Source organism: Drosophila erecta, unplaced genomic scaffold, assembly GCF_003286155.1.
Source record: "Drosophila erecta strain 14021-0224.00,06,07 unplaced genomic scaffold, DereRS2 tig00000021-arrow-pilon, whole genome shotgun sequence".
Taxonomy (NCBI): Eukaryota; Metazoa; Arthropoda; class Insecta; order Diptera; family Drosophilidae; genus Drosophila; species Drosophila erecta.
In genome coordinates, this window is record NW_020825198.1 from 9019555 (window position 1) to 9047513 (window position 27959).

Here is a 27959-nt window from a genome sequence, read left to right on the forward strand (position 1 = left end):
GACGATGGGGTGACACATCCCCGCTGATAGCACCCGGTCCCCTGCCATCACAGAGCCACCGCTTGTGGGAGGAGTGTGTCGCCATCTTTGAGCGTGGACTGGTGACTGGACGGGATGATCTGGCCGCCACATTAACTTGGAGTGCGCGCTACCAAGTGCAACACGTCGCGGACGACATAATAGCGGTACTTTGCGGTTTAGATTCGTCGGTCACACGTCGTCAATATTCCCGGGGCAAGGACCAACTAGCGAACCTTTCTTGGTCAGCACAAGCGGCATACAGAGGCACAAAAACCACAAAAAAAACACAGCACACACGGCACACACAACACACACTTACACACTGGGCAAGCAGTGGGGAAAACTTGGACACATACGCCCAGCTTGTTGCTGCCTGTGGGCGTGGCAGCGCACCAAAAAAGAAACCGACAAGGACACACACATGTGTCCTGCCAGTGTGTCGCGGAAATTTTTGTGCGGAAATTATAGAAATTTCGCTTTTTGATTTCATTTTCGTTCCGCTTTCGTTGCGAACCTCTCACTTCCCACCACCCATCGCCCATCGCCCATCGTCCACCGCCCACCGCCCACCTACTGAGCACCTGCACCTGTGCGAAAAGGCATCGAGAAATGCCCAAGGAGCCCGCTGCCGTCGGTGTCCAGTTGGCTTGGTCGTCGTCGTTGTCATCGTCCTTGCAGTGACAAATTTCCTTGCATATCCGCTCCAGGACTACGAAACTTTGGCTGCAAACAAAACCGTCATTTGCGTGGCGCGTCGCTGTCGCGTTCACTTGTCGCATATCCGTCGCCATTTTGACAATAATTTCATTTCCGGTCGCCAATTTGTACGCACTTGAGTGAGTGATTAACTGCACCAATAACTGCCCAACGATTGTGAAGTGTTTACGATTACCAAAGTTGTTACTTAAGTTGCCCCGACGGAAGTCTAAGATAGCCAAAGAGGAGTCTTATTTTTGGATAAACTTAATTGCACATACAGGCACAATCCTGAGGTGAGTTATGGTTCGAATATGAAACGATCAACTTGAATCAAGAGGCCGACGGGGTCGTGAATACCTAAGGCTTTTGGAATGCTCTGGTAAATAAATATCACACCTCAGGGGTTCAATTTTATTTTTAAATTGAAAAACATTTAAGTTAAGTCAACTCTTAATTAACAAAAAATAGGAAAAAATCTTCAGCTGAAGTATGTAAAACTCAGATTAGCAGACAGATTGTTTTTGATGCTGATATTGTTAAAGTCTTTTTAAAATCTAAGCAAAACGTATTAGCCTAGAACACTAGAAGTATAACCTAATGTCTAAAACCAAAGATTTTGATCAAATTTATTCCGAATTTCTCAGATACAAACATTCTGTTCTGATCAACTAAATAAGCATTAGAATAGAGAATCAGCTTCTAGATACAGCAAGCAGTGAAATAAGATGGATGTTTTTAATTTCTGCTTAACGACAGTTATCCAACCGCCTAAAACGCTAATCCCACCCTCAGATAATTGTGAGGCATATGTTTTCTGCTAATCGAATTAGCAGACCTAAAACGGAAGTATTCATAAGCCAGCAAAAAGAGCAGATCAGCAGCATCATTGGGCATAAGCTCGACAATTAAGCAGCACGGCAGTTCCATCAGCCAGTCGGCTGTGCAAGCATTCAAAAATTCTAATTTCCGAAAATCGCATAAAAATCTTACAAGCCATTAAAGAGCAGCCAAACGTGTGGCCTCTTAATTAAAGGATCTCTCTCTCGTCCAACAAGGGGATTACACCATTAACAGCTGTCGAAGAGCACAAACTCGGCAATCATTGCGATACCAAGTGGTATTCAAAGGAATCAGCACGCGCTGAAGAACGGGACGAGAATTCAGCCCATCTGCAGACCGACATCCTGGCATCCCGCTCGTATTTCCGGTGTGCGCGCGTTCGCTCGGCGATTGTGATAACTTGGGGAGTACAAGGATACAAGAATAAAAAAAAAAAAATAAAATGTCTGCCTGCTAATGTTCGCTGGTGAAAATTTGCCTACATGCAAACGCAAGTCCTCGGCCCGAGCACAAATAATAAATAATAAATGAGGCGTGTGCAGGCCGTTTATAATGTCTGACAAGGCGCAAAGTTGATGATGTTCTGTAGATGCGAACGTCTCGATAACAGAAATCTATTTACTCCTCCCGACACACTTAAAGCTGCTGGGTGTTTCAGTTTTCATTTGGGGCATGCTCGATGTACTTTAAGCCAGAGACAGGACAAGTCGCACTTTGTATGGCATAAATTTGGTTGGCATAAATCAAAATCCAGCAACTTCCGACGAGGGCAGAGTGCAAAAATTTGCATGCCCTGTGTGCTGTGCTGCTAACTGCAGACTGGCCGAAAAGGGCCAGTAAACAATGGTTTGCCTTCCCCAGCTTCGACCAGCTGGACATTAGAGAGCCACGCTCAAATGGCCGCCACCCACGCACAGTTCAACGCTCATACGCAACGTTGGCCCAGTGCAAAAAGCGGGACTGTACACACAATAAATAACGAGCCAGATAATTATGCACGTCGTGCTTATATCTAAGGGAACACCAGCTCCGCAGCTCCAAAGTGGCCACTATTAATTATGCCAGAACATCTGGGGGATTCGGGGGCAGCTCGCTAAACGTGTTGGGGCCATGGCAATTAGAGCGATTGTTTGGCCCGAGGAGCATTCTAGAAGTGCGGAATTTAATTGTGGGCCGGGTGTTATGATTTATTAATATCTCTCTCTGCAATTTGCCATGCGGTGAGTGATGGAATTTACTTGGACTTCAAAGCAATTAAAAGTTCCAGCTAAGTGGAAGTATGTTTTGATCCATTGACTAACAATGGAGCACAAAGGTGTACGAATACCTTACCTTAAGTTTCAGTAATGTCAGTTATTTATTTATATTCACGTTCGTTGGGAATTTATTTAGATCTTTGTGTATCACCTTCTCCGGCAGAGTCAAGTGGAACCCCTTGTTTAGCCAACAGCCACCCATCGAGGCTCCACAGGCGTGCGCCATGTACGAGAACTCCTGTTCGTATCAGACGGCGCTGGACCTGAAGAGAGTGTCGCCGCCAACTCTCGCCCAGGTGAAGACGGAGGAGTGTCTGACTCTTGGACAGTGCTCGCCGGACTGGACCTCGTACCGCTTCCATCAGTCCACCTTCGAGCAGCTGAAGCAGAGCGTGGAAAAGGCCAAGGCGGCGCTGCAGGATCGCAGCAGTTTTTTCGGGGCCAGCAGTGCCTTCAGGTGAGCAAGACCTTAATATCCTCCTTTTTTAATAAATAAAGTTTTACATTTACATTTAACTCATATATTCGGCTTTATATATTTATCTTGATCATACATTTACATTAAACTCAGATATTCCGCTTTACATATTAACCTTGCTTAAGCATAAGACTTGCTTTAGAATTATGTACATTTAACGTTTACATTTATCTCAGATATTCTACTCTATATATTTATCTTGAGCATACAACTTGCTTAAGAATTACTACATTTAACTCATACAACTTGCCTAAGAATTTAATATATAATAATATAATTTAGAATATAATTTACATTTAACATTTACATTTAACTTAGATATTCTGCTTTATATATTAATCTTGAGCATACAACTTGCCTGCGAATTATTTACATTTAACATTTAACTCAGATATTCCACTTTATATATTAATCTTGAGCATAAGACTTGCTTAAGAATTACTACATTTAACTCATACAACTTGCCTAAGAATAATTTACATTTAACATTTACATTTAACTTAGATATTCTGCTTTATGTATTAATCTTGAGCATAAGACTTGCTTAAGAATTATTATTATTATATTCAGGATTGGATTAATTAAATAATTATATATTTTTCGACCACAGCGACATCTACTCCAGCCAGCGCTTGACGGACTCCCTCGACACCCTGCCCGTTCAGTCCGGGAACGGAGCCGGCAATTGCCTCGGCCTCCCACACAATCCCAATGTCGGAGTGGGCGTGGCCGGAGTGCTCAACTACAATGCGGTGAGCAGCAGTACGGCCGGAGTGCTGAGCAGCAGTGGGAACAGTGTGCAGAGACACCGGTTGGACACACTGCAGCCGCCATCCGGGTGCTCTCCAGCCGTCACCCAGCACGGCGTCATCACGTCCAGCGCCGGACAGGTCACGTCCGGAACCCTGGATGCGGTGAGTGCGGCTCCAGCACTTCCCTCGCTAACTGCGTCCAGCTCCTCGCATGTGGAGCACAAAGTCAGGGCAGGTAAGTGAAGTTAATGTGGCGCAAGTTATCGCTTTTACATCGAAAAAAACAACTATGTTGAATATAACTATTCGAGGATATTAGACATTTTCTAAAAGGGAGCAATCTTTACTTTATTAAATAATTTTAAGCTTTTTTTTATTGAAAAAAAGTAATAATTAAATTTTGAAGTAGGTATTATGTCTGGCTTTTCTAGAAATAATAATTGTAATGTTATTTTTATTATTATGTTATGTTATTATTATTTAGGTCCTTAACAAATACGTTCATTATATAAATGATTTATGCAGTAAAGCGAACGCGCAATATTTTTTAGTGCCCAACCCACTGACCTTCTCGCAATTGTCTAGCACAAAACTGTCAACGAAATGGCGGAAAAACAAATCCTGCGCTTCCGGCCAAGGCAAAACGGACCGAAGCCGAGAAAAAAAGCTGCCGAAAATGTTGTGCCACAAAAGTGGCAAATTTCGCGTATTTATTTAAACACATCCATGCAGCATATGTTGGCCAATGGCCACCCCCGCCGATCCACTTCCCAGTTGACCAACCACCAAATATGTCCAGGCCCGTAACATTTAATGGCCAAAACAACGGCTAAAAACCGCGACCAGCCATGTACATAATTCTGCTCGTTGTTTTAACAACAATAAGAAGCCGAAAAATTGGGCAAAAAATTTAAATTGAATTATCCATAAAAACGTTGAGGTCTCCCTGGGTCGGTTTCTGATATTTTCATGGCTGGTTTTATATTTTTTTTTGGCTTTTGCTTTTGTTAGCTTGGCTAGGTTACATATTTATCAATTTAAGCCGGGCCAACGGATGTGGCTTATAATGCGGCTCAAAGCCGATTGCTGTTGACTGTTTGCGGTCCTTGCCAGGTTTTGATAGAAACATCAAAAACCGAACAATTTCATCGCGTGCCTGGCAAGAGTTTGTTATGCCGCCTCCGACCGTCAAGTTGTCCATGTCCATTTATTTCTATAAGAAAACTACTTTCCTACTTGCTATCTTTTTTTTGGCAAATTTATGTCCTGTTTCTGCTTCGTTTTCAATTAGAAAAGGCTGACAAGGCCTGTGGTGTCTGTTTTTATTTTTTTTTTTGGTCTGAAGGACGAGTACTTCATGGAAAAACTTGGCTCGTCCGAATTTGCCTACTTAATTCTACTTTAATCGCAAATTTAAGGATTTCTTCCTTTATAAAAGGCAACTTCTGAATCTTTCCTTCGCAATGGTAGACACAAAATGGCCGCTCAGCTCATCTTTTTCCCATCTCAACTCGACGCGCTCAAGCAAATATGAAACGAATCCTTTTTGGCCAGCCTCCTGCTCCCCAGCTCCCCCGTCTCTTTCATCTTTTCACTGCCTGTCTCTTTCTGTGGTCGATGTCAAGTTGTATCTGAGTTTTTGCCGCTTCGGCTTCGCCATGAAAAGATTTTGTCATGCGTAACTCATTATTTTTTGCTCAAAAGACGTTTGGCTCACAGAGGCGCATAAAAAATAATTACACTTTGCAGCCAACTCAAGGATAATACAGAGGATACCATCATATATTGCAATACAGAAATATGTGTGTATTTTAGACTTAAACCATTTTAGTTTGGAAATTTGCAAGAGATCACATGCCACTTATTTTTGATAAAAGTTATTTATTTTATAACATGTAGATGTAGAGCCTTGACTTTTATTTATTCAAAGAAACGAGTACGAATTATGATACCATGATGGGAACCGATTCCCATCATCTTCATGGCTATCATTATCATGGACTCGTATCACATCCGGCTTGACATTTCAATTGAAAGCGTAGCAAATTCATCTCGCAATTCTTCTTGCTGACGACTGGCTTATTGTTGTTTACATCAAACAAAGATTTACGGCAATTAAACATCTACATTGCTGGTCTGTGAAGTGACAACCCCCGCGATTATGTCCTTTGCGGTTCACAGGATCTGTCAGCATTTCGGAATGGGGTGAAGGCGAGCGACGTTGCGTGACGTTTTTGCAGGGTGGAGTGGTGGAATAAAAACCATAATTCGAGCCATAAATAAACCAGTCGCTAGTTGTGATGACAATTATCTATGCCGAGATTTATGAGCCCCGGCGCTCCGTTTATTTTCACTTTTTTTTCGGTTCCTTTCCGTGGCTAAAGGCAAAGCGTGCCGTGCTGAGTGTGCAAATTTTCGCTGCCTGGCAATTAAAACATCCTTTTGTTTGGTCCTTCGTCTTGCAGATAAAACCACGTTGGACTGCGCCACCACATCCTCGCATGCAGCGGCGCCCTCGTCCTCGTCCTCCGCCAGCGACCATCAGCAGGGCAGGATCAGCGGCAGCAAGAGCACCAGCGCCAGTGGCACTGGAGGAGGGGCATCCGCATCAGGAGGCGGCTCCGCACTGTGTAAGTTCAATTCTGTGATTATGTCAAAAATGTCATTTGAGCTTTTGACAGCTTTCAGTCAGGACAGCAACCTGATGATGGCATAGAAAGTGTCGTCGTTCGCATAAAAGGTGGCGCTCGTGTGCCCCACGGGTGAAATGTCCTTGGGAGGGGTGTTTCCTGCACGGGGGGTGGTTCCTGGCATTTAAAGGGATATCAACATTTATCAACTTGCTTAATAATATTCCATTGAAATTGATGAACTGTTATGAACTCAGGAACGTCAAAAGTGTTTGAATGCTGAAATGTTCACAAAGGTGTCTATAAAAAATGTTTAAAATATTCCCTAATGATGCATTCTCCCTGTTTCTTAAAATTGGTATTTTATTGTAATTTTATGGATATTGATAGAATTCTAAATGTTATTTTTTTTAACAATAAATGATATTAGATGCTTTTGTAATGATACAATAGTATGGGAACAGTGTCTGTTCCGTCTATATCTGTTCTGATCAGTATAACAAAATTTCCATTTATATAATTGATATAATTATAACATTTCCCACGAACTTTTGAGTCCCTTTGGAAGTAGTTTGATCGCTCAATTGCTCACTTGACTTAATGCCTTAAGCTTGACTAATGCGCGTAATCTGGACTTGTGAGCCTTTTGTGGAAGGTCCCTCTGGGAACAGCAATTGAGTTCATTTGCAGTGGGAAAGTTGGCAAACAATTGCGAAGGGCCTTATGTTTCTGTCCCTTTGTTCCTGCCTACTGTAAACATACAAAACGCAACAGTCACAACATTCGCTTCAGACTCGAGTCGCCAGTGAGCCAGTGAGCCAGTGAATCAGTGACTGCCCGTTGATAATTTGACTCTTAAGTGCTCTTCAGCGCTAATCCTATTAGAGCGTGTTAGTCACACGCTCCTTCGAGCACACTCCACTCGGCAGGACAACCCCCGAGCGCATCCAGACATCCTGTCTACCAGTCCTTCCTACCAGCTCGAGGGATGGCCTCTCCAGCGAGGACAATGAGGCTAATCGACAGATCATAAAATGATCAAAATGTTATGTGAAGCGCATTAGAGCGCACGCTCCTTTGACAGCGTGGTAGATACCATATAGTAGTGCTCAATGGAGTATCTATATCTACAGATTGTTCGGGAGGGGTTCCGTGTGTGGTATTCTTTCGGCACAGACAATTGAGCGGTTAGGTGTGAATAATGGAAAAGGGTGCACGACATCGTTAAACTCATCGAGTGGCAATAGGCTTTATTTATTGTTTTATTGGCCTGATTTCAGATATGTTTGTTTATCGACTGTTGAGCCTTATGAATTGGGTTGTAAATATAACAATAAATAGTATTTATTATTATTTACGATGTTTTTGTTTTGATCGGATTTTTCAAAAATGCTGTCTTAAAGTGTTTAATTTTCCCTGATTTTTTGTTGGTTTATGAATTCCATTGACTTTTGTTAACCAATATTGTTATGAAACTCAAAATCTTCGAATTATTTGAAATATATTTTCTGTTTATTTGTTATTTAATTCTTATAAGCTACATTTTAGAAGAAATTTTCATATTGTAATTTGCACACTTTAATAACAACGACTTTACTGATAAGTGCAAATTGTAGACAATCACATATCGCTCACCCCCTACACCCTTTACCATCAAATTTTTATTGCATTTTGAATTTCTTAAAATCCCCGATGTCTATCGTCATCTGTCGCAGGACTATTTGTTTGCAGCTGGCTAACCCGAAGTGCTGGACTCTAATCATAATCTCATAATCTGCCAGCAGGCAGGCCCCGCCCCCACACCGCCCCTCATCAGCGCGCCCAGCGGGTGGCTGCCACCCCCTTGGCGTTTGCCGCCCACAAGTGGGCGCCACATTGCGTCCTTTCGTCCTGTTTCCATACCCGTCTCTTTCGTTCTGCGCCGTATGTTTTGCTCACTTGAAATTTAATTTCTGATTTCATTTGCGCACAGTTTATTCTTTAATTTTTTTTCTGGCCGTAATTGTTTCAGGCTGTGAAAATAAATTGAAAACGCTGCTGTGCCAACTGGCGCCAAAAAAAAAGGACGATGAAGTCCTTTTTGACAGCTTCGCGGACTGACGCTTGCGCTCAAATTTATTCACTAGCATTTGTGAATGTTGTTGCGAAAAAACGAAATGGCGGGGCAAAAAAAATTGAAGAAAAATGCGCATATATTTGTTGAGAAGGAAAACGGCGAACTTGGCCTGGAAAAGTTTTTGGTTCCCATGCTCTATTGTCCGCTCATGTGTGCGCCTATTGATGTCCAAATATTTTTATTCATGACCCTTTTCGCGGTTCACTTAACTGCCGATTCAAGTCATTACCCACCCCAGGGAGGGAATTTGGCACGAGTCGTTCATAAATCAAGTCATTGTTGCCACAACCACCCACCGCGGCCCACGGCAAAGATGACGGCAACAAGCTGGAAAATGTTTGGCTAATTTAGTTTTTGTACTCCCCTATTGATCAGCGATAGCAGATAGGCAAACAAATTTGCCTATTGCCCGAGCGAAAAACTTTACAAAAATAATTAAAAAAACCCGCGACTCTGTTGTGAAATAGAAAAGTGTCAATGGACTCAACAGGTTGGCTTCCGCCTCCAAAGTCCGCTGCTCTTTGTGATTTATGCCGCTGGAAATGACCCGCTTCCGACATGGAATATCAGCAAAGGAAAATATATATATACATAAATATGTATGTTTGGAGCAAAAGGAAGAGCGCAAAACCAATGGGCGGCCGAAAGGAAAATGGAAAAGCGTTGGCGCACTTGAAAGTTTTAGAAGCGGGCACCTCCAGGCGGAGGAGGCTACAGCCCAGCACTCAGCTCTCAGCTCCCAGCTCCCAGCTCCCAGCTGTACGGCGGAAACGCAGTGCACCCGGAGCCGGAGGTGGCTGTGTCGAAGCGTCTCCGGTCTCGGCAGCCAGCGCTCCGCAATTTAGTTGTCAATTGAATTTATGAGCCCGCTGAATTTATGGCCGCCACCTCGGCACTGGCCGTGCTTTTTATCTCAAGTGACACAACTCACGTGAGACCGTGAGACCCGGAGCACCGAAAACCCTTGACCCGCCAAAAAGTCAATCCGCGTTATCAATTGACAGCGAGGGTCGCTGGGAGTCAAACCTCGGTAATTTATAGTTCGCCGGGCACGTGAACCGTCCGCTCCTCCAACCCCTTTTACATTCTGAATGTTAATTGTTTGTTTGCTGTTTGTTGTCATTGGCTCTTAAGTGGCGCGGGGTGAGGGGCACAGGGAACTGGTAACTGGTAACTGGCAACTGGCAACTGGGGTTAAAGTGCTCGTCAGGGGTGTGCCGTGTGAATATGCTAGCTTTCAGTTCAGAAGAAATCAAAAAAGATACCAAAAAAAAATCGGTACTTTGCGTTTAAGTGTATCGAATAAGATATACCAATTAACTTATTAGGCTTTAACGAATTTTACCAGCATTGTCGGTTAATTTTGCTGAAACCTTTCGAGTGTGTTGGATGTTGTTGTAGAAGTTCAAAAATGTCCCAAGGCTGAAGTTCTAAAATCCATAACTCAACTTATCTTAATCGGATTTTGAAGTGGCATACCTCTAAATGTTTCTGGCGCAATTCTCTAAAAATCTGCATTCAAATTTAGAAATTAATTTTTTTTTGAATTTTTTGTAATTTTTTTGATGTTATGATGTTGTCGAAATTCAAAAGTATTAATATGTGTCCCAAGGCTGAAGTTCTAAACTCCATAACTCAACTAATCTTAATCGGATTTTTAAGTGGCATACCTCTAAATGTTTCTGGCGCAATTCTCTAAAAAGTTGCATTCAAATTTAGAAATTTTTTTTTTTTTTAATTTTTTTGTAAATTTTATGATGTATAATGAGTAATTCAAAAAAATCAAAAAATGTCCCATGGCTGATGTTCTAAACTCCATAACTCAACTTATCTTAATCGGATTTTTAGGTGGCATACCTCTAAATGTTTCTGGAGACATTCTCTAAAAATCTGCATTCAAATTTAGAAATTTATTTTTTTTCAATTGTTTTGTCATTTTTCTGGTGTATAATGGGTAGAAATTCCAAAAAATTAAAAATATCCCAAGGCCGAAGTTCAAAAGTCCTTAACTCAACTTATTTTAATCGGATTTTGAAGTGGCATACCTCTAAATGTTTCTGGAGCAATTCTCTAATAATCTGCATTCAAATTTAAATTTATTTTTTTTTTTAATTTTTTTTGTAATTTTTCTGATGTGATGATATTGTAGAAATTCAAAAATGTCCCAAGGCTGAAGCTCTAAAGTCCATAACTCATTTTATCTTAATCGGATTTTTAAGTGTCATTTAAAAAATGTTTTGCCAAATGTTGCCAAAAATTGTTTTACTACGCCCACTCTACCGCCCAAAACAGTCACGACCACGCGTTTGAAATTTTTTTTTAATTTTTACACAATTTCTACCGATATTCCAGAAAATGTTGAAATTTCTGGTTTGCACTTTCACTAGCTGAGTAGCGGGTATCTGATATTCGGGGAACTCGACAATAGCATTGTATCTACTACTATAGTAGCTACTGCCTATAGTGACTATTTATATTTAAATGTGTACCTACAAAATATACGTTACGCAACTCTTCAAGCTTCAAATAATTTAAAATACAGGGTTTTATAGTCGAATGTGAAACCTCGAAAAACAGCATACCCTTTTTACTTCAAGGGGTATTTAGCATAAAAAAAGATCGTGGATAAGCGAACGCTTGCAATTATCTGAGAAAGTCAAACGTTGGTAATCGGAGTCGAGCCCATGACCCCCGCACCCTTCATCCATGCCACACTGCACCCTGCCACCTCTCACCTTCCCCCTTTTTTTTTCCACCGCACACCACCCCCTGCTCCCTATCAATCGCGCAATTATTGGCGGCATTGTTTAGATAGACAGCCACGAGGAGACGGGGACACCTTCAATATGTCGCTGTGAGAACTTCCCGTGACCCTCGCGTTTGTTGTTCGTGTCTGTAATTTGTTTTTATTACAATTTTCACTTTTATTTGTGGCTGTGGTTTTGGTGTTTGGGGTTTGTTTGATTTGGCGTGTTCGCTATGTTAGGCGACATTCTTTCATTTTTTGTGGGAACAACTTTCGGCGAGTCATTAAGATCTGGTGCAGCTGATAAGCGGGGTGTAATAGGTGTGAACAAAGGCCTGGTGGAGTGGTCAACCTCAGCAATTAGGGATAAAGACAATGCCTAGCAGCTTAATCTATTATCGAAGGAAGTCACATGGCAAAGCTTTAGGTAGTAAAATATCAAGTTCACTTTCAATAGTCTAAGAGTGTATTGTGCATTAAATCTTGAAGACAGCCTACCAAAACATATAAACCTTTTTATAATTCTTTTTATAATATTCCTGGTAATATGTATGTATATGTATATTCGGCCAGCTAAACTTTGAACTCATTCCATTGCCACTTAACCCTCTCAGCGCACATTCAAAATAAAAATCATAAGAGCTGCCAATGCGAAACTGATTTATGCGCCGCCGTTGCCGCCCATTTGATTAACAAATATTGAACGAAATCAAAATGGGTGTATTGTATTTGTATTATTTTATGCCGATTACAACAATACGCATTTTGCCAATAACTAAATGCACAGCGCCAGTAAAAATTCGCCGCGGGCAAAGTGAGCAATCCGTGGCAAGGGAGGCGGTTCGCGGCAGGACATTAAAGACCAGCTCCGAAGCAGGATCGGGGGCAGGGGCATCTTTGGGCCTGTCATGCCTCGCAGGCCGCTGGCCACGTGCCGCGTCAAAGTCTCCATCGCGTGTTACATCATTCATACGTCATTAATGGCCACGTGCCTGACTTCCAGTTGTTATTGTAGGCAGGGCCATTTCAGTGTTTTCAGCCTTGCAAGGCGCATAAATATTAGCAGGACTCTATCTCTATCTCTGTCTCTGCCTCTATCCCCGTCTCAGTCCTTCGCCCCATCTCTCTGCAAGCTTGAGAAAACAAATCGCGGCGCTGATTGCGTTTCTTATTAACTGCTGTGGGTGGTTGACTGAGACAATATGCTCCCTGTCCTCAATGCACTTCAAGAAAAATATAGTAAAGCATTTCCATTCAACAGATTTCAGTTGCCTAAACATATTTTTTTATTTATGTGTGGTGGAAGATTAAGTCAAGAAATATAAATACCTGTAATTTAAGACTGACATTTATATGAACCACTTAGTTCAGACTTTTAAGTATAGATTGGACGAAATGGGATCGAACATCTCAATAATCGAGAATTTTATGAGGATTTTTGCATTTCTAAAGAACCTATTTCAGCTTTTGCTGGCTTTTTCTGAAAGTGTAGGTGGTGTCGTCATGTTTGTCTTGACGCTCCGTTGAATATTTTGGCTGCACACACAAAACAAATGGACAGGCGCCTGATGCAATGATTGTGCTGATGGGGCAGTGGAATTTGTGGGTGGCGGGTGGCGAAATCAAGCTGAAGACACACAAATGGTCCAGGCCAATGTGTTGTGGCTTAAAGTTAACTTAGAGCACTTGACTTGTGGGCGGTACTGGTGGGCGGACTGAGGGAGCCGCAATTTGGGCGGGGCGGAAATGTTACGGCGGCGCAAAATGGCGGAAATCGCAAAACAAAAGAAATTAATTTAAAGTTTTTCGCCCAAAAGCGTGAAAATGAAATTACATAATGAATGCAATTAAAATGTTAAGCCAAGCTGAGAAGTACACACACACACATAGGAGCTAACGGTATACAAAAAGAGCTCTTCCTTTTCCCTCGCTTTGGCAGAGCAAACATTTTGAGCCAAGTGAAACTTGCTTTTCCTCTGGCGGAGAACAGCAAATTGCTATTTAGCCATTTTAGATGCCATTAGCACTCACACACACGCGCGCACACACAACCTGAGTCCTTTTAGTGGGCGGGAATAGGGGGCTTTCCCTCCAGCAACGTTTATTAAATAACTGCGTGTCAAAGCAACGCACACACAAACACCAACACACATGCAGAGTCACAAACTAGCACACCCACACATCAGTAGTTGCCTTGACTTGCCAAAGTTTTCCTTTGAGTGCTTGCACATGTGTGGGTGTGGGTGTGTGCGTGGTTGAAAAGCGAAATTTGTTTTTAACTAAAATGAAATAGTGGTGCAGGGATTTGGTCAAGCAGCGAATATGGTTTACTCATAATATTTATTTTGATGTATTTTAGTCCTGTGAGTTATGTTTCTTAAATTTTATTGAGAAAGTTTATATCATGAAGACACAAATACCAGCTCCTTTGTCAATTATTCACAACAAGCTGCAAAAAAACGCATAGAGATAAGTAACTAAGATGTTCTATAGCTTATACTTAATTTGTTTATCCACTTTCTTATTTTGAATTATTATTATTATTACGTTAGCAAGCTGGAACTTATTTCGTAGGGTATTAAGGTAGCATAAAAGAGGAAGGCATAGAACATAATAAAAAAGGAAGTTAGCTAAGCTTTTTGCTGTTTGTGTGTGTGAGGAACTACAATTTGTTCGTTGACGCCTATGAATTAGCCCGGCCGCCCACGAGGATACACAAGGATACACAAGGATACGCAAGGAAGGGGCTCGCATGGCCAGCGGCAAAGCTGGGCGAAAACAATTTCAATGGGAATTCAAAAATTAATTAAGCCAGCCCAAAAGGCAGCTGTGTAGATGAGTTTGTCAGTTGGTGTGTTGGTGTGTGTGCCTGTGTGTGTGTGAGTGAGTTTTGGTGTGTGTCTGTCATTTTCTGTTGCCTGCTTCGTGGGGCAACAAGAAAGCGAAGGAGTTTTTTGGAAAAGGAGGCGGAGGCGAGTGCCACAATTGCACTTGAGCAGCTGCAGCAAAGTTGACGTCGACGCCAACGCATGTGCACCACCCTGAACCGCCCAACCACCCAGTCAACCGCCCCCTAACCCCCCTAAGCCGCCTGACCCCTACCGCCAAGCAGTCAAAGGCTTTCACAATCAACTATTGTTGATTTCTCCTACGTAAGCCAGGCAGCTCCAACTTCTCGCGCATTGTTTTTCGCCTGCCGCCCAAAACCACCCAAAACCACCCAAAAACCACCCAACCACCCAATGCCACCTCCCACTTTCTGGGTGGTAAGTACTGTGTGGGTGGAGGGCGGGGTGGTGCCGTTGTAGGCGAACGACGAAACGGTAATATCCTTGTGTTTGGTGGAAGGAAAAAGGAAGTGGATAATACATCCGTCCTTGTTGCTTCGTGTCACCCACTAAAAAGGCGATGCCACTTCTGGAAGCTCTGCCGCAGGAGCAGCACGAGCGGCGGCAGCAGCGGCTGCATTGAGTGGCTCGCAAGCGAGACAGCACTAGTGCGCGCCAAAAAGAGACGGAGTCAGGGGTCCTGCGGCGTGTCCTCAGTCAAGTGGAAATGGTAACCTCCTACTGCAAGAGAGCGACGCATAGCGAGAGTAACAATCAACTTGAAAAGCTCCGGACTTTACATTTGAAACTCAAAACCCACAGAGATCATTAGAAATTGTATTTGAACTACGAAACTCTGGCAGTTCTCACGGAGCCTCTGCCATTTGCAAAAAGCTTGACGGAGCAAAGCTTTCGCTAGGCCACACCTCCACTCACTGCTGATTGGCGGACGCCAGCCGAGGGGGTGGCTGCGGATTAAAACCCTAAGTGTATCCTGCAACGCAGGAGCAGCACTGGCAGCAGCGGCAGCGACAGAGGCAGCCACACGTATCGCAGGCAGGCCAACCCAGACAGATAGATACACAAGCGGGCAGCAGGCAGCAGGCAGCGCACCACCCACCACCGCCCACAAGGCGACCAACCACCAGCCACCCCCCAAATGGCCACAAAAACGTCGCTAAGGGTTGGAGGCAGGACGATGGCAGGACGCAAGGCAGGATATGCGCGATTTGACGACGGAATGAAATCAATTGTTACGCTGCCGTGCCACAGATCGGACGCAATCCGGTGTCAGTGCTCAAGCTCGATAGTCCTTGCCAGGAGCATCCTTTCTTAGTCCTTCTCAGTGATTTACGCGTTTTACGCTGGGCCTACCCACACACATACAGAGACATATACATATACAAATACAAAATCAACGAGCACAAGCAGAAACAGTACAAGTGCTGGAAAAAAATATCACGTATACGTGCGGGGACATTGACACATATAAATCAGTTGGACACGCGAACGGCAGGCAGGTCGAAAAGTGCATTGGAAAGTTCGGGCGGAAGTCGAGGTGTCCGGTAAACGGTAACCGGTTCCGATCGTCACTTTTCCCGTTCCCGTTCCTTTTCCTGTTCCGCTGCGCGTCGCTGCTCCACCGCTGCTCCACCGCTGCCCATTTGCCCGTTTGCCTTTTTTAAACAAATTCAATTGCGGACACCACTTGGCGACGTCTCCGTCTCCGTGTTATTAGTTTCCGGTCTCCGGCGACCAATTTACCGCTTGCCAAAAAAAAATCAACGGGAAAACACTGAGAGTGCGACAAGGACACAGACCAACAGCAATTTGAATTTGAATTTGAGTTCCAGTTTGAAATCCCAACCAATTGGTGTGTGTGTGAGTGTGTGTGCGCGTCGGAGGTGTGGAACGGAACAAGCTACCGAAAACCCAACCGACGGCGGCCACAATGCTGGACATCAAGTCCTCCGCCGATTACTTGTCACGCTCCACGGGCAGCTTCAGCAACTTCTCGATGCTCTTCGCAGGTGAGTGGGCGGTGTGTGAGCCAGCCCGACCGTCGGCCACCTGGAATCCAAGTAATTACACCAAGCTAGCCCCCTAAGATACTGATACTGCCGTCGGTTGACTGATGGATCGCACTTTCATGACTCGAACCCATAGCTCCTTACAGCTTAGTAAACAATTCGTTTTCCTCTTTTGCAGATTCCTCGTACAAATCGTCGTGGGGCTCCCACAGTTCGACGCAATCGCAAGGTGAGTAACAATCCAGTGATTATTTAAAAACTATAATTATGGCCAAGTGATATGAGCAAGGCAGGGTACAATCTACAGAAAAATATATCAAAGGGAAAATAATCAAATGGAAATATGACCAATATTAATTCGAATATATGAGTTAAAAAGTTGATTGGCATTTTCTTCAAAAATTTACTTACTTTGAAAGGATATATAGCTATTTTAATTTACGTCTTTCCTTATGCATTTTATCACAAACGAATAGATTCATATTTACAATAAATACAAATTATTCTGCTAAATTTTCATTACGGACTTTTATGCTAGTCCTTCAAAACACTTTTCCCCTGACATATGTATCCTTAGATTCGCTATTTTCATTGCTTTGGACAAAACTTCGTCTTAACGACAATTTATGGCAATAAATCCTGAAAGAAACATGAGCAATTTGCAAAGTTTCAATGCTCGCAATTTGCAATAAAATATACTCAGAAAGTTACGCGACAAGCCCGAAATTACAGCAAATTATCTACCACAAGGCGGGCACTCAAGGAACCCAAAATAAACATTAAATATGCAAAACACACACATGACATCGAGTTTGAAACCAAAAGTGATGGAAATTCACACGAACCGCACCAAACCAAACCAAACCGAAACCAGTGAGCCATGCAAAATGTGCGCCTGATAGACGACGTATTCAAGCAAATCAACAAGCCATCAATGGAATATTGACAGGCATTTCGGTTAGGGGCATGTAGATAAAAAACCGAAAGAAAAGGTGTGGACTACACGTGTTTGTGGGGTTGCGACTCGTTGAATGGGTATTGAAGCGAGCAGGGGGTTAAGCGCTATTAGGCTAGTTATGGCTCACACTAATTGAAATTATATTGTTCTCTGACACCCACTCCAAAATGGCAAAAGGGACCGACGCCGGGAGCGGTTTTCAATCTCAGAATTCCGAAATATTTTTCACACTCCGAGTGCGACAGAATTTCAGCTTGGCTGAGCGCATTTAGCTGCTGGCCATTGATGACATCGAAATTGTGCAGAGCCAGAGTTTGTGCTCAACCTCGATTTGAGGCTGCTGGGACCTGCACCACCCACCACCCACCGATCCATCTAGCCACCGCACCACCCAACCCCACCGCAAAATCCACCCAGCCACCGCCCGCTGCTGCAATCGCCGCCTTTGTCCTCTTCGCAGTTGAGTGGCCACGCAAAGCGCAAAACCAAAAATGTCATATGAAAAGTTGTCGTTGTTGCTGCCTTTTTTAAGCACAATAAGTGACAACGAAAACAACAGCGGGCGGTGCAAGAACCACCCAGAAAATCTAGTGTCCTCTACAGAGCGAGAAATTACTGAGAGAGTTTAGTTTTTGGATCCTTACAAATATTTCTTGGAAAATTGTAAGGTTTTCAATATGTTTATTATAAATACGCCTGAAGTTGTATTATTTTGTAGATATGTAAATGCTTCTGGGACCTACACCCACATCCCATACGGATCGGCTCATTTTTGCCAGTGTATTTCCCATAGTCCTTGGTGTTCTACTGCGCCTGCGGCCTTAATTTTATTCGAGTACGAAGCGTGAAGTTTGCCACACAACTTGAACGCGCCGAGATTGCAAATTGAACTGCCAGCGGCATTGTTTTCACTCTTTGCAATCATATTCCATTACGAGCGGGCCAGAGGAGATCCTGCGATGCTCATGTCACAGTTGTCCTGCCCGCGGGCATCCACCATCCTCATTCACTTGGTCCTTTGATGGAGGCGCAGAGATAATGTTTGTGTTGCGGTTGAGTTGACGATTGCCTTTGATTGTTCCACTGAGAATGTAAACTGACAGGGACGGCAGGTTTTTAATTTAACAATTTTCATTCAAATTCAAACGCGTTTTTCCAATGCTTCGCTTGCAGGTTACAGCTCGAACGCCCTGGGCATCAAACATGATCCGCACTCACAACTACGGCAACCTGGTGAGTATTCCGAATATCTAGTCTAAGATATAGATAGGCATTTTCCCAATAAAAATATATAAAAAGAATGAGCCAAACATTTTATTAAGGGACTTCAATCTATTACTATCAAGTAAATATGTTTTCCCCGTTGAATATCGAGCATTTTGAATAGTTATGAAGTGCAAATGCTTCAGACCACGTGCCGCATTGTTAAGACTTAGGACCAACATAAACAGCCAGCAGGGCAGATCTCGAAAAACGCGTGTGTGGCTCAAAAATCGAAACGAATACTGTTGGCCAACACCAATAAAGCTTGGGCATTGTGATTCGCATGCGTGTTGCAAGTGCCACTTGAGTCCTTTTTGCCATCCTGCGACCCTCCAGCTTTAAAATTCATTTCGAATGCTTCGAGAGCGAAACCGTAACCGAAACCGAAACAGAAATAGAAACAGAAATCGAGCAAATACTGTCGCCGAATCAAAACCTTAAATACGCCACTTGAGCAATGGAAATGGTAATGGAAACAAAAGTGCCGAGCGGTGGAATTGAAGCGTAATGGAAACAATTGAAACTGCCATAAAGGATTCTCAATTAGAGGGTGATGAGGGGCTGGGGCAGCACGAAGGACGAAGGACGAAGGACATGGGTAGGGGAGGCGATCCGCAGACCCAGACGCACTTGGCTTGGCTTTTGTTGCTGTCAAATTTGACGGCCGTGGTTGAGTAAGACGCGTGCCAGTCGGGGGCAGTTTTTTCGCTTTTTCGGGACATTAAAGCTGTTGAGCTGTTGAGAGAACAAAGCTGGAACCGAAGAAACTGTTGGCAAAACAATGGCCAGGACACAGGACTCAAACAGCGAAAAAAACGAGAAAACACAAAAATACTTATATAAAACAAGCCAAGGAGCGGCGGAGGACTCCGGCTAGATGATGCGAATTACGGACAATTGTGCTATATGTCTGGTGTCAGTCTCGCTGCAATCAGCGTAACCTTTCTTACGTTTTACCCACTGCAACACGCAGAAAAATTGAGGGAAATGCATATTAATGAAATAGAAATCACAAGAACCATAGGAAAGCATACTGACTTCTGTGGCATCCTCAATAGAAATACATTAAAATTGTAGTCAGACAACTTTGTTAGATATTTTATGTTTACAATCCTTTCTTCGAGTGTCGCCACGCATACACTTACACAGCCAGGCTTTGCGGCGAGCAGGAAACTCGCGCCGGATAATAAGTGAAATGGATATTTCGAGTGTGAGTGTGTGTGCAAGTGCACTCGACAAATGCGCGCAAATGAAGCATCTGCATGCACACATAAGCAAAATATAGAAATATAAGTATATACCTGTATGTTTGTTGCAAACCTATGTGGCAAAGGGTTTGCACAGTTTTCTGGTAATGCATTTCATTTCGTCAACGGAAACTAAAACTTGCCTTTGTATTTGCCATATGAATGGTCGGGCACCCTTCATTAAGATATTTGCATAAAGAACCGGTACTAATGCCACGCTTTCCATTTCCATTTGCTTTCCACCCTCTCTCCGCAGATCCATATCAAATGTTCGGACCCACCAGCAGCAGACTGGCCAGCTCAGGTGAGTGGAAATCACAAAAGCATAAAGATGCAGGTGCCGCGATTAGTTTCCCCCGATTTTCTGCGATTTGCCGCGACTGCCACGCGACGGCCCGTGGGCTCCAACCCCCAGAATGAAACACTTGGGCCACTTCATTATCATATCAATTTCTGGCCGAGATTCGACTTAGTCATTGCCCAGACGACTGGCGACCCTAACAAATTAACCCATTGCATGCGAGTTTAACCCTTTCTGGCGGCTCCCTCCGCCCTTTTCGGGGTGCAGTTTTCTAATTTATGCGAAAGGTGTTTTCCGAAATTTATTGCATCGCTCGATGCGAGTGTGTGGGGGGCGTGTCCTGGCAATTGTTTTTTGCAGCTCTGACTTTTCGTTTCATTCACTGCTTGGGAATTGTCTGTTTTCTGGGCACGCGCCCTGCCCGAAATCCGGCAAAAATCCATTAAAAAGAGTTGCGAGTTGCTGAGAAAGGCGCCGTCAAAGGGTTTCGACGGTGGGCGTTCCCTTATGGATTTGATAAATTGGTCAATGGATGTGTACTTTTTTCTCACAAATCCTTTTGGCATAAATGGCCATGAGAAAAAGTGATTCGACTCATTAAAACTATAGTTAACTAGTTTCGTATTTCTAAGCCCGTTTTCCCAGGCCTCCTGAACGTAATGCAATCCTATTTATCTAAAACAATCAAAGTCACCATTGTATTGACTATAAAAAAACATCTCCAAATAACACAATATTTTTTATGAATATTTTATATTGATCTGTGAACACTTTAGCTTCAACTTCAATGCCACTTCCTTGAAGTTTTCCACGCATTTTCACTGCATTTTCCCAGAAACGAAAGTCACTTTCAAAATGGTCGGATTCAATGCCTCTGACCAGTTGCCAGGCAAAATCAATAACTCCTATTGATCCTGCGCTGGGGCAAGCTTTTGACGCCGCCATTATGGTGGCTCCACCCACCGTTGCCATTGTCCCAAGTGTGCTGGCACCACCACCATCTCCACCCACTTTTGCGCCATCGAAACATGGCGCTCGAACGGAATTAGCATAAAAACCCAGACGCCCAACATTTTCCGGCGCGACATTTACACGAATCCCGCTCAGGCCTCGTGCTCTCTCTGTCTACCTTATTGTTCCTCTCTCTCTCTCTCTCTCTTTCGATTGTTTGTTGTGCGGTTTTGGTTTAGGCCGTTGCCAAGAGTTGGCTATAAACTTTAACTTGAAGTTGAGCGCCAAAGCTCACTGAGAAAAACCCACACATACTCGTACTAGCAAAACGTGAATGGTACACGGTGCGCTTTCGCTTTTTGGGTGGCAAAAATGCTGTTTTTGATTAATTATGGCTTCCTCTCGACACGGAACCGCTTTGTTAGCCAGGTCCGGCCAGCTGGCCAACACTTGACATGCCACACTCATTTGCATATGTGCATGTGCAAGTGCATATGCATATGTATGCATATGTATGCAGGACCCCAAGAGTGATACAAAAAAGGGAAACACGAGATTGCCTTAGTTAGTTGCTGCATAATTTAATAAGCCAGCAAGGAACTGGAGTTTTCCTAATTATGAAAACAACGCGAAAATGTGGCGAGATCAAAGAACTGGTGGGACTAATTGCTTCCGGCTTTACATACTTTTTCTCCTTATTAAATTTACATTTTTTTGGGATCAAGAACTTTAACGCCTCGCTGGCACTCCTTAGCGGGCAATTAAAACACTTTGGCTCCCAAGCCCAATTAGTTTTTTCGTTAGCTTTTGTTGGCTGCTAATAGCGTGTCAATTGGCCAAGGAGCCACGCCCAGTTTTCCATTGACTCGGTGTCTTCTGCCCGGCCAACGATTATCATTCATCATCGTCAGTTGGCGGAGAATCGTCGTGTTGGCACTTAACACATTCACTTGGCCATGATTTGCAATTAACGCAATATTCATGACGTTCTCACACATGAGCAGCGCTGAGCCACCACCCAAAAGGTCCTTTTCCCTTTTTCCTTTTTTCTCAGCTCAAGTTCGCCCAGCCACCCTGTGTCCTTTTTGTTTTTTTTTTTTGTATTCCGCCTGACAGCGAACAGAGAGAGAAAGGAGCGATTGTTGTCCCTTAGTCGTCCTTTCGCTTCCACGGCCTAATTGCCAAATGATTAAGCGATTTATGATGTCTGCGTCGAATGCGTAGCAAATTCAGCGCAACAATATACAATCAGAATTCTATAAATGTTTTAGCACGCACAATAAGAAATGCTGAAAGTTGAGGGAGTGGAGTTCCGACAGAAAATCAAAGTTCAAATGGGGAACTACAGTGCCACGATATGGGTGAATACATATGTCAGTAACAAAAGAAGGTTTAGTTTTAAGCACTGTGTGCTAATACATGAAGTACATTTTTTTAGGGAATTTTATAGGATTCTAAGTTACCACTTCTTTGAACGCAGTCTCAAAACCCTTTCGAGAAGAACTTCTTTTTCTTCTTTTGAACCAGCATGGCTCATTCCAGCGAAAGTGCTAGCCATAATATCTGCTTGGCGTCCCGGAGGAGCAGCTCCATGCCACTGCCATTACACTTACATGCAATGCCATTTCCGCTGCGCTACACTTCTCTTACAATAATTTGAGGCAAGCGTCATAGATTGCCCCCGTGGTCTCAGTTATTTATGGGGAGCGGGGAGACCCACTTTGGGGCTTCTTGGATTGCGTTTCAGTTTCCTAGTTTCCTAGCCGGAGAGAAGGGGGCAGGAAATGCTTTATGGGTCCTTTGCATGCCACAAAATGCTTACATTTTGGCCACATCCCCGCAGCTATAGTTAATTTAGGCCCCAAACGCCAAAAAGGATATGCTCTTTTGATGGACATTTAGGCAGGCCCAAAAATACCCACACTAAATGTCTCAATACCCACGAATCACTGGGCTCATTTCTCAAACCCATTTCTCCCCATTCCCATTCCAGGCTCTGGCCAGATCCAGCTGTGGCAGTTCCTGCTCGAGCTGCTCTCCGACTCCAACAACGCCAGCTGCATCACCTGGGAGGGCACCAACGGCGAGTTCAAGCTCACCGATCCCGACGAGGTTGCCCGCCGCTGGGGCGAAAGAAAGTCCAAGCCCAACATGAACTACGACAAGCTCAGTCGCGCCTTGAGGTGAGTTCCAAATAACTATGTAACATTTTATTAATTTTTAGGAAAAAATAAGAAGTTTATAGTTTTAACACATATTTTGTGTGGGAATGTTCATGTTATTTTAATTTATTCTATTAGTTACCTTTTTCTTTAATAGGGGTAAAAACCGAGAAATCCACAAACGTTTTCATTTTGCGCATAATTCCACATAGAAAAAAGTTCGATTACGGATTACTTGCAACCCAGCCATGGGGATGTTTCTCCTTGTGCACTGAAGTATTCCCCAATTAGCCAGTATCTGTGCCGTCGTCGAAATGCGAGCATGTGTGCAATTTGCTATTTGGCTCATCAGCAAATGATTTGTCCCTGTACTGATTAGCCACTTTGATGGCTAAAGAGCCAGAAAATCACCCAAAAAACGAGCTAATCCACTTGCTGACCAAGACTCTGGCTCACTTGATTGTGTGGGCGTGGCAAAGTCGACAGAGAAACTCAATCATAAATTGTTCGCAGGGCCCGAGCCTAGAACGTAATCAAAAATCCAATAAATTCGCAATCTAATTGCAGAGAAACGTAATTCGATTTCGAAAACTGGAGCTTCAATATTTGACAGTACACAAACCATATGCACAAACTATTTGTGCAACGGTCAATTGGCTAAATAAACAAGGCCAGGACATAGAAAGTTAGCCGAATCCTGAGCGACGAACCCTTTTAGCCGGCTCCTTGAAACTGTCACTCGCAATCAGGCGAGTGCCAATGATGCGAATTCAAGTGGAAAAGTCCTGACAGCCAATTTGCAACATGCTCCGCACACACATGTAAATAAAATGTAAAAAGTGTAGAAAAATCACGCAACAACAATGGCAGGACGACGGGTGGGGGCGGTGTAGGAATCCTTTTTGATGTGCAGGAAGCCTCAACATGTCTGTTCTTTTTTGCGCATTTCAACTCAATTGAACACAAGAGACATCATCGCCGCTGGCTTTCATGTTTGCTCAGAAGTGCGAGAGTGTGTGGGTGTGTAAATTAACACTCAGCTCGGGTATCCTTCACACACACACACACAGAGACACACACACAAGACACCCAATGCACCCACACAAGCGCTTAGCAAGGACAAGTGCTTTAATGCTTCATTTGACATGTTTATTCACAGCCAGCTGGCCTTTTGTTGGCCTGGCCAATCCTCGAAATGGGTTTACTTTAATCCTTTTCTCTCCATGCAGTTATCCTTGCTCCCTGATTGTGCTCCTTTGTCCTTAGCTCATCAGTCATTGATTGGCTTTGATTGTCTGTGCAAGGAGCAGCGGCATTCAGGACTTTCTTTTTTTCAGCTTTTACTCTTTTGAATTTTGCCGTCAGGCTTTTGTTTTTGCTGCTTTTAATTTATGGCCGTAATTGGCATAATTTATGGACGGTGCAAAATGAAAAAATAAGGGAGAAAGAACTCAACTGCACGCATTATGCCAATTTACATTGATGCATTGAAATGTTTGCTTTGCCTGCAACCTTTTGTAATTTATTTGCAACAATTTCTTTTTTTTTGTCCTCTTGTCAGGCGGAAGTTGTGGACATTTTAAAGCGTAACAATAAACGCACAATATCCAGGAGGAAAGGAATATTTAAATGGCAGTTCGAATGTCCCTTAAAGAGAGCACTGTCCTGCTGCCTGGGCAAATATCCAAAGTTAATGAAAAGAAATCGCTGGCTAACCCTCGAGTGTAAACAAATATCGCTCGGATTTCTTGGCCGCCTGCCCGCCCACATAATTTCACCCCTCGCTAAAATTTCTATTTGCGTTTGTGCACAAGGCGTTGCCATTTAATTGCAGAATCAGAAAAAGGGAGCTGCGTCTGGGGAGCGGCACTAAAATCGCTTAATGTCAGCAAATTAACTTAAAACGCATAAAGCGAGCATTATTCTGTAATTATTTATTGTCCATCCGCGGGGAGACGCAGTTCATCTCAGCTTTTGTTTGACTTTCCCACATTGAGAGCATTGAAACGAGCAGCAGAAGGGGCAGTTCCACTGGGACTTTGTGGGTTGATTCTTCACGCTGAAGGCCAATTTTATGACTACATGTGTAAGAGTGTTAAATAGTAGTTAAGCGCCAATGTATAGGCCACGTACATTTGTATTTTTAGGAGTATAGAAAACTTATTTACTTGAATCTCCTTTTTTCCGACATTCCCATTTAGGTACTACTACGACAAAAACATAATGACCAAGGTGCACGGCAAGCGGTATGCGTACAAATTCGATTTCCAAGGCCTGGCAGCTGCCACTCAGCCGGCGGCCAGCGATCCCACCTACAAGTACCAGAGCGACTTGTTCATGACACCATATCACCACAGCGCCAAGCTCAGCTCGTTCATGAGTCCGCACCATGGCATGACCTCATCCTCGGGTAAGCATTCGTTTCGCCAATCCATTTATGGATTCTCGGGTGTCTTTCAATCAAAAGTACAGCTTCAATACGTGTGACTAAAATGTGGATTCATTTTATAAGTGCTAATTAAATCATATATACTTAGAAAACTGAGTCGTCAACTAAAAAGATATATGCACCTAATAACGAAAAACTGGTACAGAAGTAGTTTATTGAAAATATTGAGCTAGGATTTATGTGTTATTATTGATTTATTTAAATAATTTTCGATTTCTTACAGCCTCGATCTTTCCGTCGGCCGCCTCGTGGGGCAACTGGGGCAGTCCGGCCACGAATCTCTACCAGCCGCACTCGATGAGCCACGTTACCCCCTCCCACGTAGCGCCCCACCTGAGCAGCTATCCCCACTACGCATGACCATCATCGTCCGGTGGCGCCTTCTAATATGAGAGCAACGCCATCGCCAGTGCCTCCGGCATTGGCGGCGGCACGGCCTCGACGGGCGTGGGCATCGGTGGAGTTGGCGGTGCAGGTGGTGGAGTTGGCTCCGGTGTGTCCACCGGCGTGGGCTCCACCTCCAGCAGCACCACCAGCAGTGGAGCGGGTGGCGGAGGCGGTGGTGGTGGCGGAGGCGGAGGTGGGACAGTCATGAGTGGTTTCGGCAGCAATGGCAACCTGAACGGTTCCCATGTGTCCAGCAGCGGTGGGTCGTCCAGTGTGAGCAACAACCTCAATATTGCCACGGCCACCTTGACGGCGACACCGGCTCATGCCAGTGCCGGATTTGGGACAATTGGCGGACTGAGTGTGGCCGGAATGGGCGTGGGCGTAGGGGTCGGAGTGGGCGTGGGCGTGGGCGCTGGTAATTCAACGCTCAATTCACTGGTAGTGGGCAACCGGCTGATGAACAGCAGCCTGCCGACGCTGCTCAAATGATGCCACTTGGAGAAGTTCGGGCTGACGATGGGAGCAGGTCCTTCGCCACCGGCTGCAACGCCCGCTGGCGAGAATATGCCACCGTACCACCACCACGGTCATCCCGCCCACTCCGGACTTCCAGGACACGCTGGCAACTATGGGGCCAACGAGCGGGCTCTGTACGATTATCTGGACATGAAGAGCGGCGAACAGGCCACGTTTTTACTGTAAATGCAATGGCAAAACTTGTAACCAGAACCACCAGAAAAGATCCAAACACAAAAATCGAAACGAAAAGCAGGCAGCAAGCGTATTTGCAGCGGATTTTATTCATAGGTACTTAGCGAAATAAACCCGTACACCCTAACCAGAATGAATAGAAACAACCCCCAGCTAAATATTTTACGTGTGCGCGAGTGAATGAGTGAATAAGTGAATGAATCTTTGTTGCTCTAGGGTTAAGGAACTAACTTTCCACTAATATACAATTAAGAAACGGAACCGATATAGTTGGCATTTGAAGCTAAACCGAACTCTAAATGTTTTTAGTGTATCAAGGACAAACTCTTTTCTTAAATTCAAAGCAAACACTTTCCAGGCTAAGACTTGAAAATAGTTCTAGAATTCTTCAATTGTTGTTAGCATTTTGTGTGTGGAAGCATTTGTAAATAGCAAATTAACAATATCATCCTCCAAATAACGTTAAGCACAACAGTGAATGTCTAGTTATAAAAGTTTGCCACATTCTCACTTCAATTTACGATTTGTAAATAAATATTTGCCTAAGTGTAAAAATGTTTAGAAAGTAATGTAGTTTACTTGGGCTTACGTGATTTACATATTGAATTACATTATGGGTTTGAACACTTTCTTTTTTAACTTATCGTTTTGAGATGGTTGACTGTGATAGTTGATTGTACAGTTAAAACTCTTACATATTTTTTAAATACCAAATTACAAACGAATAAATATTGAAATTAATTACGAGTACATATTAATCCCAAGTCTAGACATACTATATATTTGTGTGTAAAAAAGAAAACATTTAAAATGTAAGTCCAAGTTTAACTATAATAATACGAGGAAAATATATATAAAAATTTAAATGTGTGTAACTATGTGTATTTACCAAATCGAAAAACGACAAAAAGCAAACTAATCGTTAACGATCTAAGTGTATACAATTTTAAATTCTGAATGTAAACTTTACGAAGCGAAAACAAATATAAAATGAACATCAGCGATGCCCACACACCGAAACCCTCTAAGAATTTAGTTAATTTAAGGCAAAAACTTTCAACAAAATAAAACCCAATTAAAAAAAAGCATTTGTTAACGTTGTATTTATTTGAAATTAACCAAAAATTGTAA

At 43.4% G+C, this 27959-nt stretch overlaps 1 protein-coding gene across 2 annotated transcripts; it reads left to right on the plus strand.

The window, feature by feature from the left end:
* The first annotated feature begins 63 nt into the window (after positions 1–63).
* Positions 64–27916, plus strand: LOC6545186 (DNA-binding protein D-ETS-3). 2 transcript variants are annotated; one of them, XM_015158376.2, is made up of 10 exons: positions 64–1013; positions 2980–3273; positions 3905–4281; positions 6512–6676; positions 16575–16625; positions 18528–18587; positions 20121–20168; positions 23110–23299; positions 25480–25688; positions 25951–27916. In XM_015158376.2, exons 2-10 carry the CDS (start codon positions 3041–3043, stop codon positions 26085–26087), a joined length of 1470 nt encoding a protein of 489 aa, XP_015013862.1. In that variant the 5' UTR covers positions 64–1013; positions 2980–3040; the 3' UTR covers positions 26088–27916. The 2 variants fall into 2 exon arrangements, with proteins under 2 accessions (XP_015013862.1, XP_001972074.2); XM_001972038.3 differs by lacking the exons at positions 64–1013; positions 2980–3273; positions 3905–4281; positions 6512–6676 and adding an exon at positions 15577–16396 and having other exon boundaries at positions 25951–26215.
* The last annotated feature ends 43 nt before the right edge of the window (positions 27917–27959 follow it).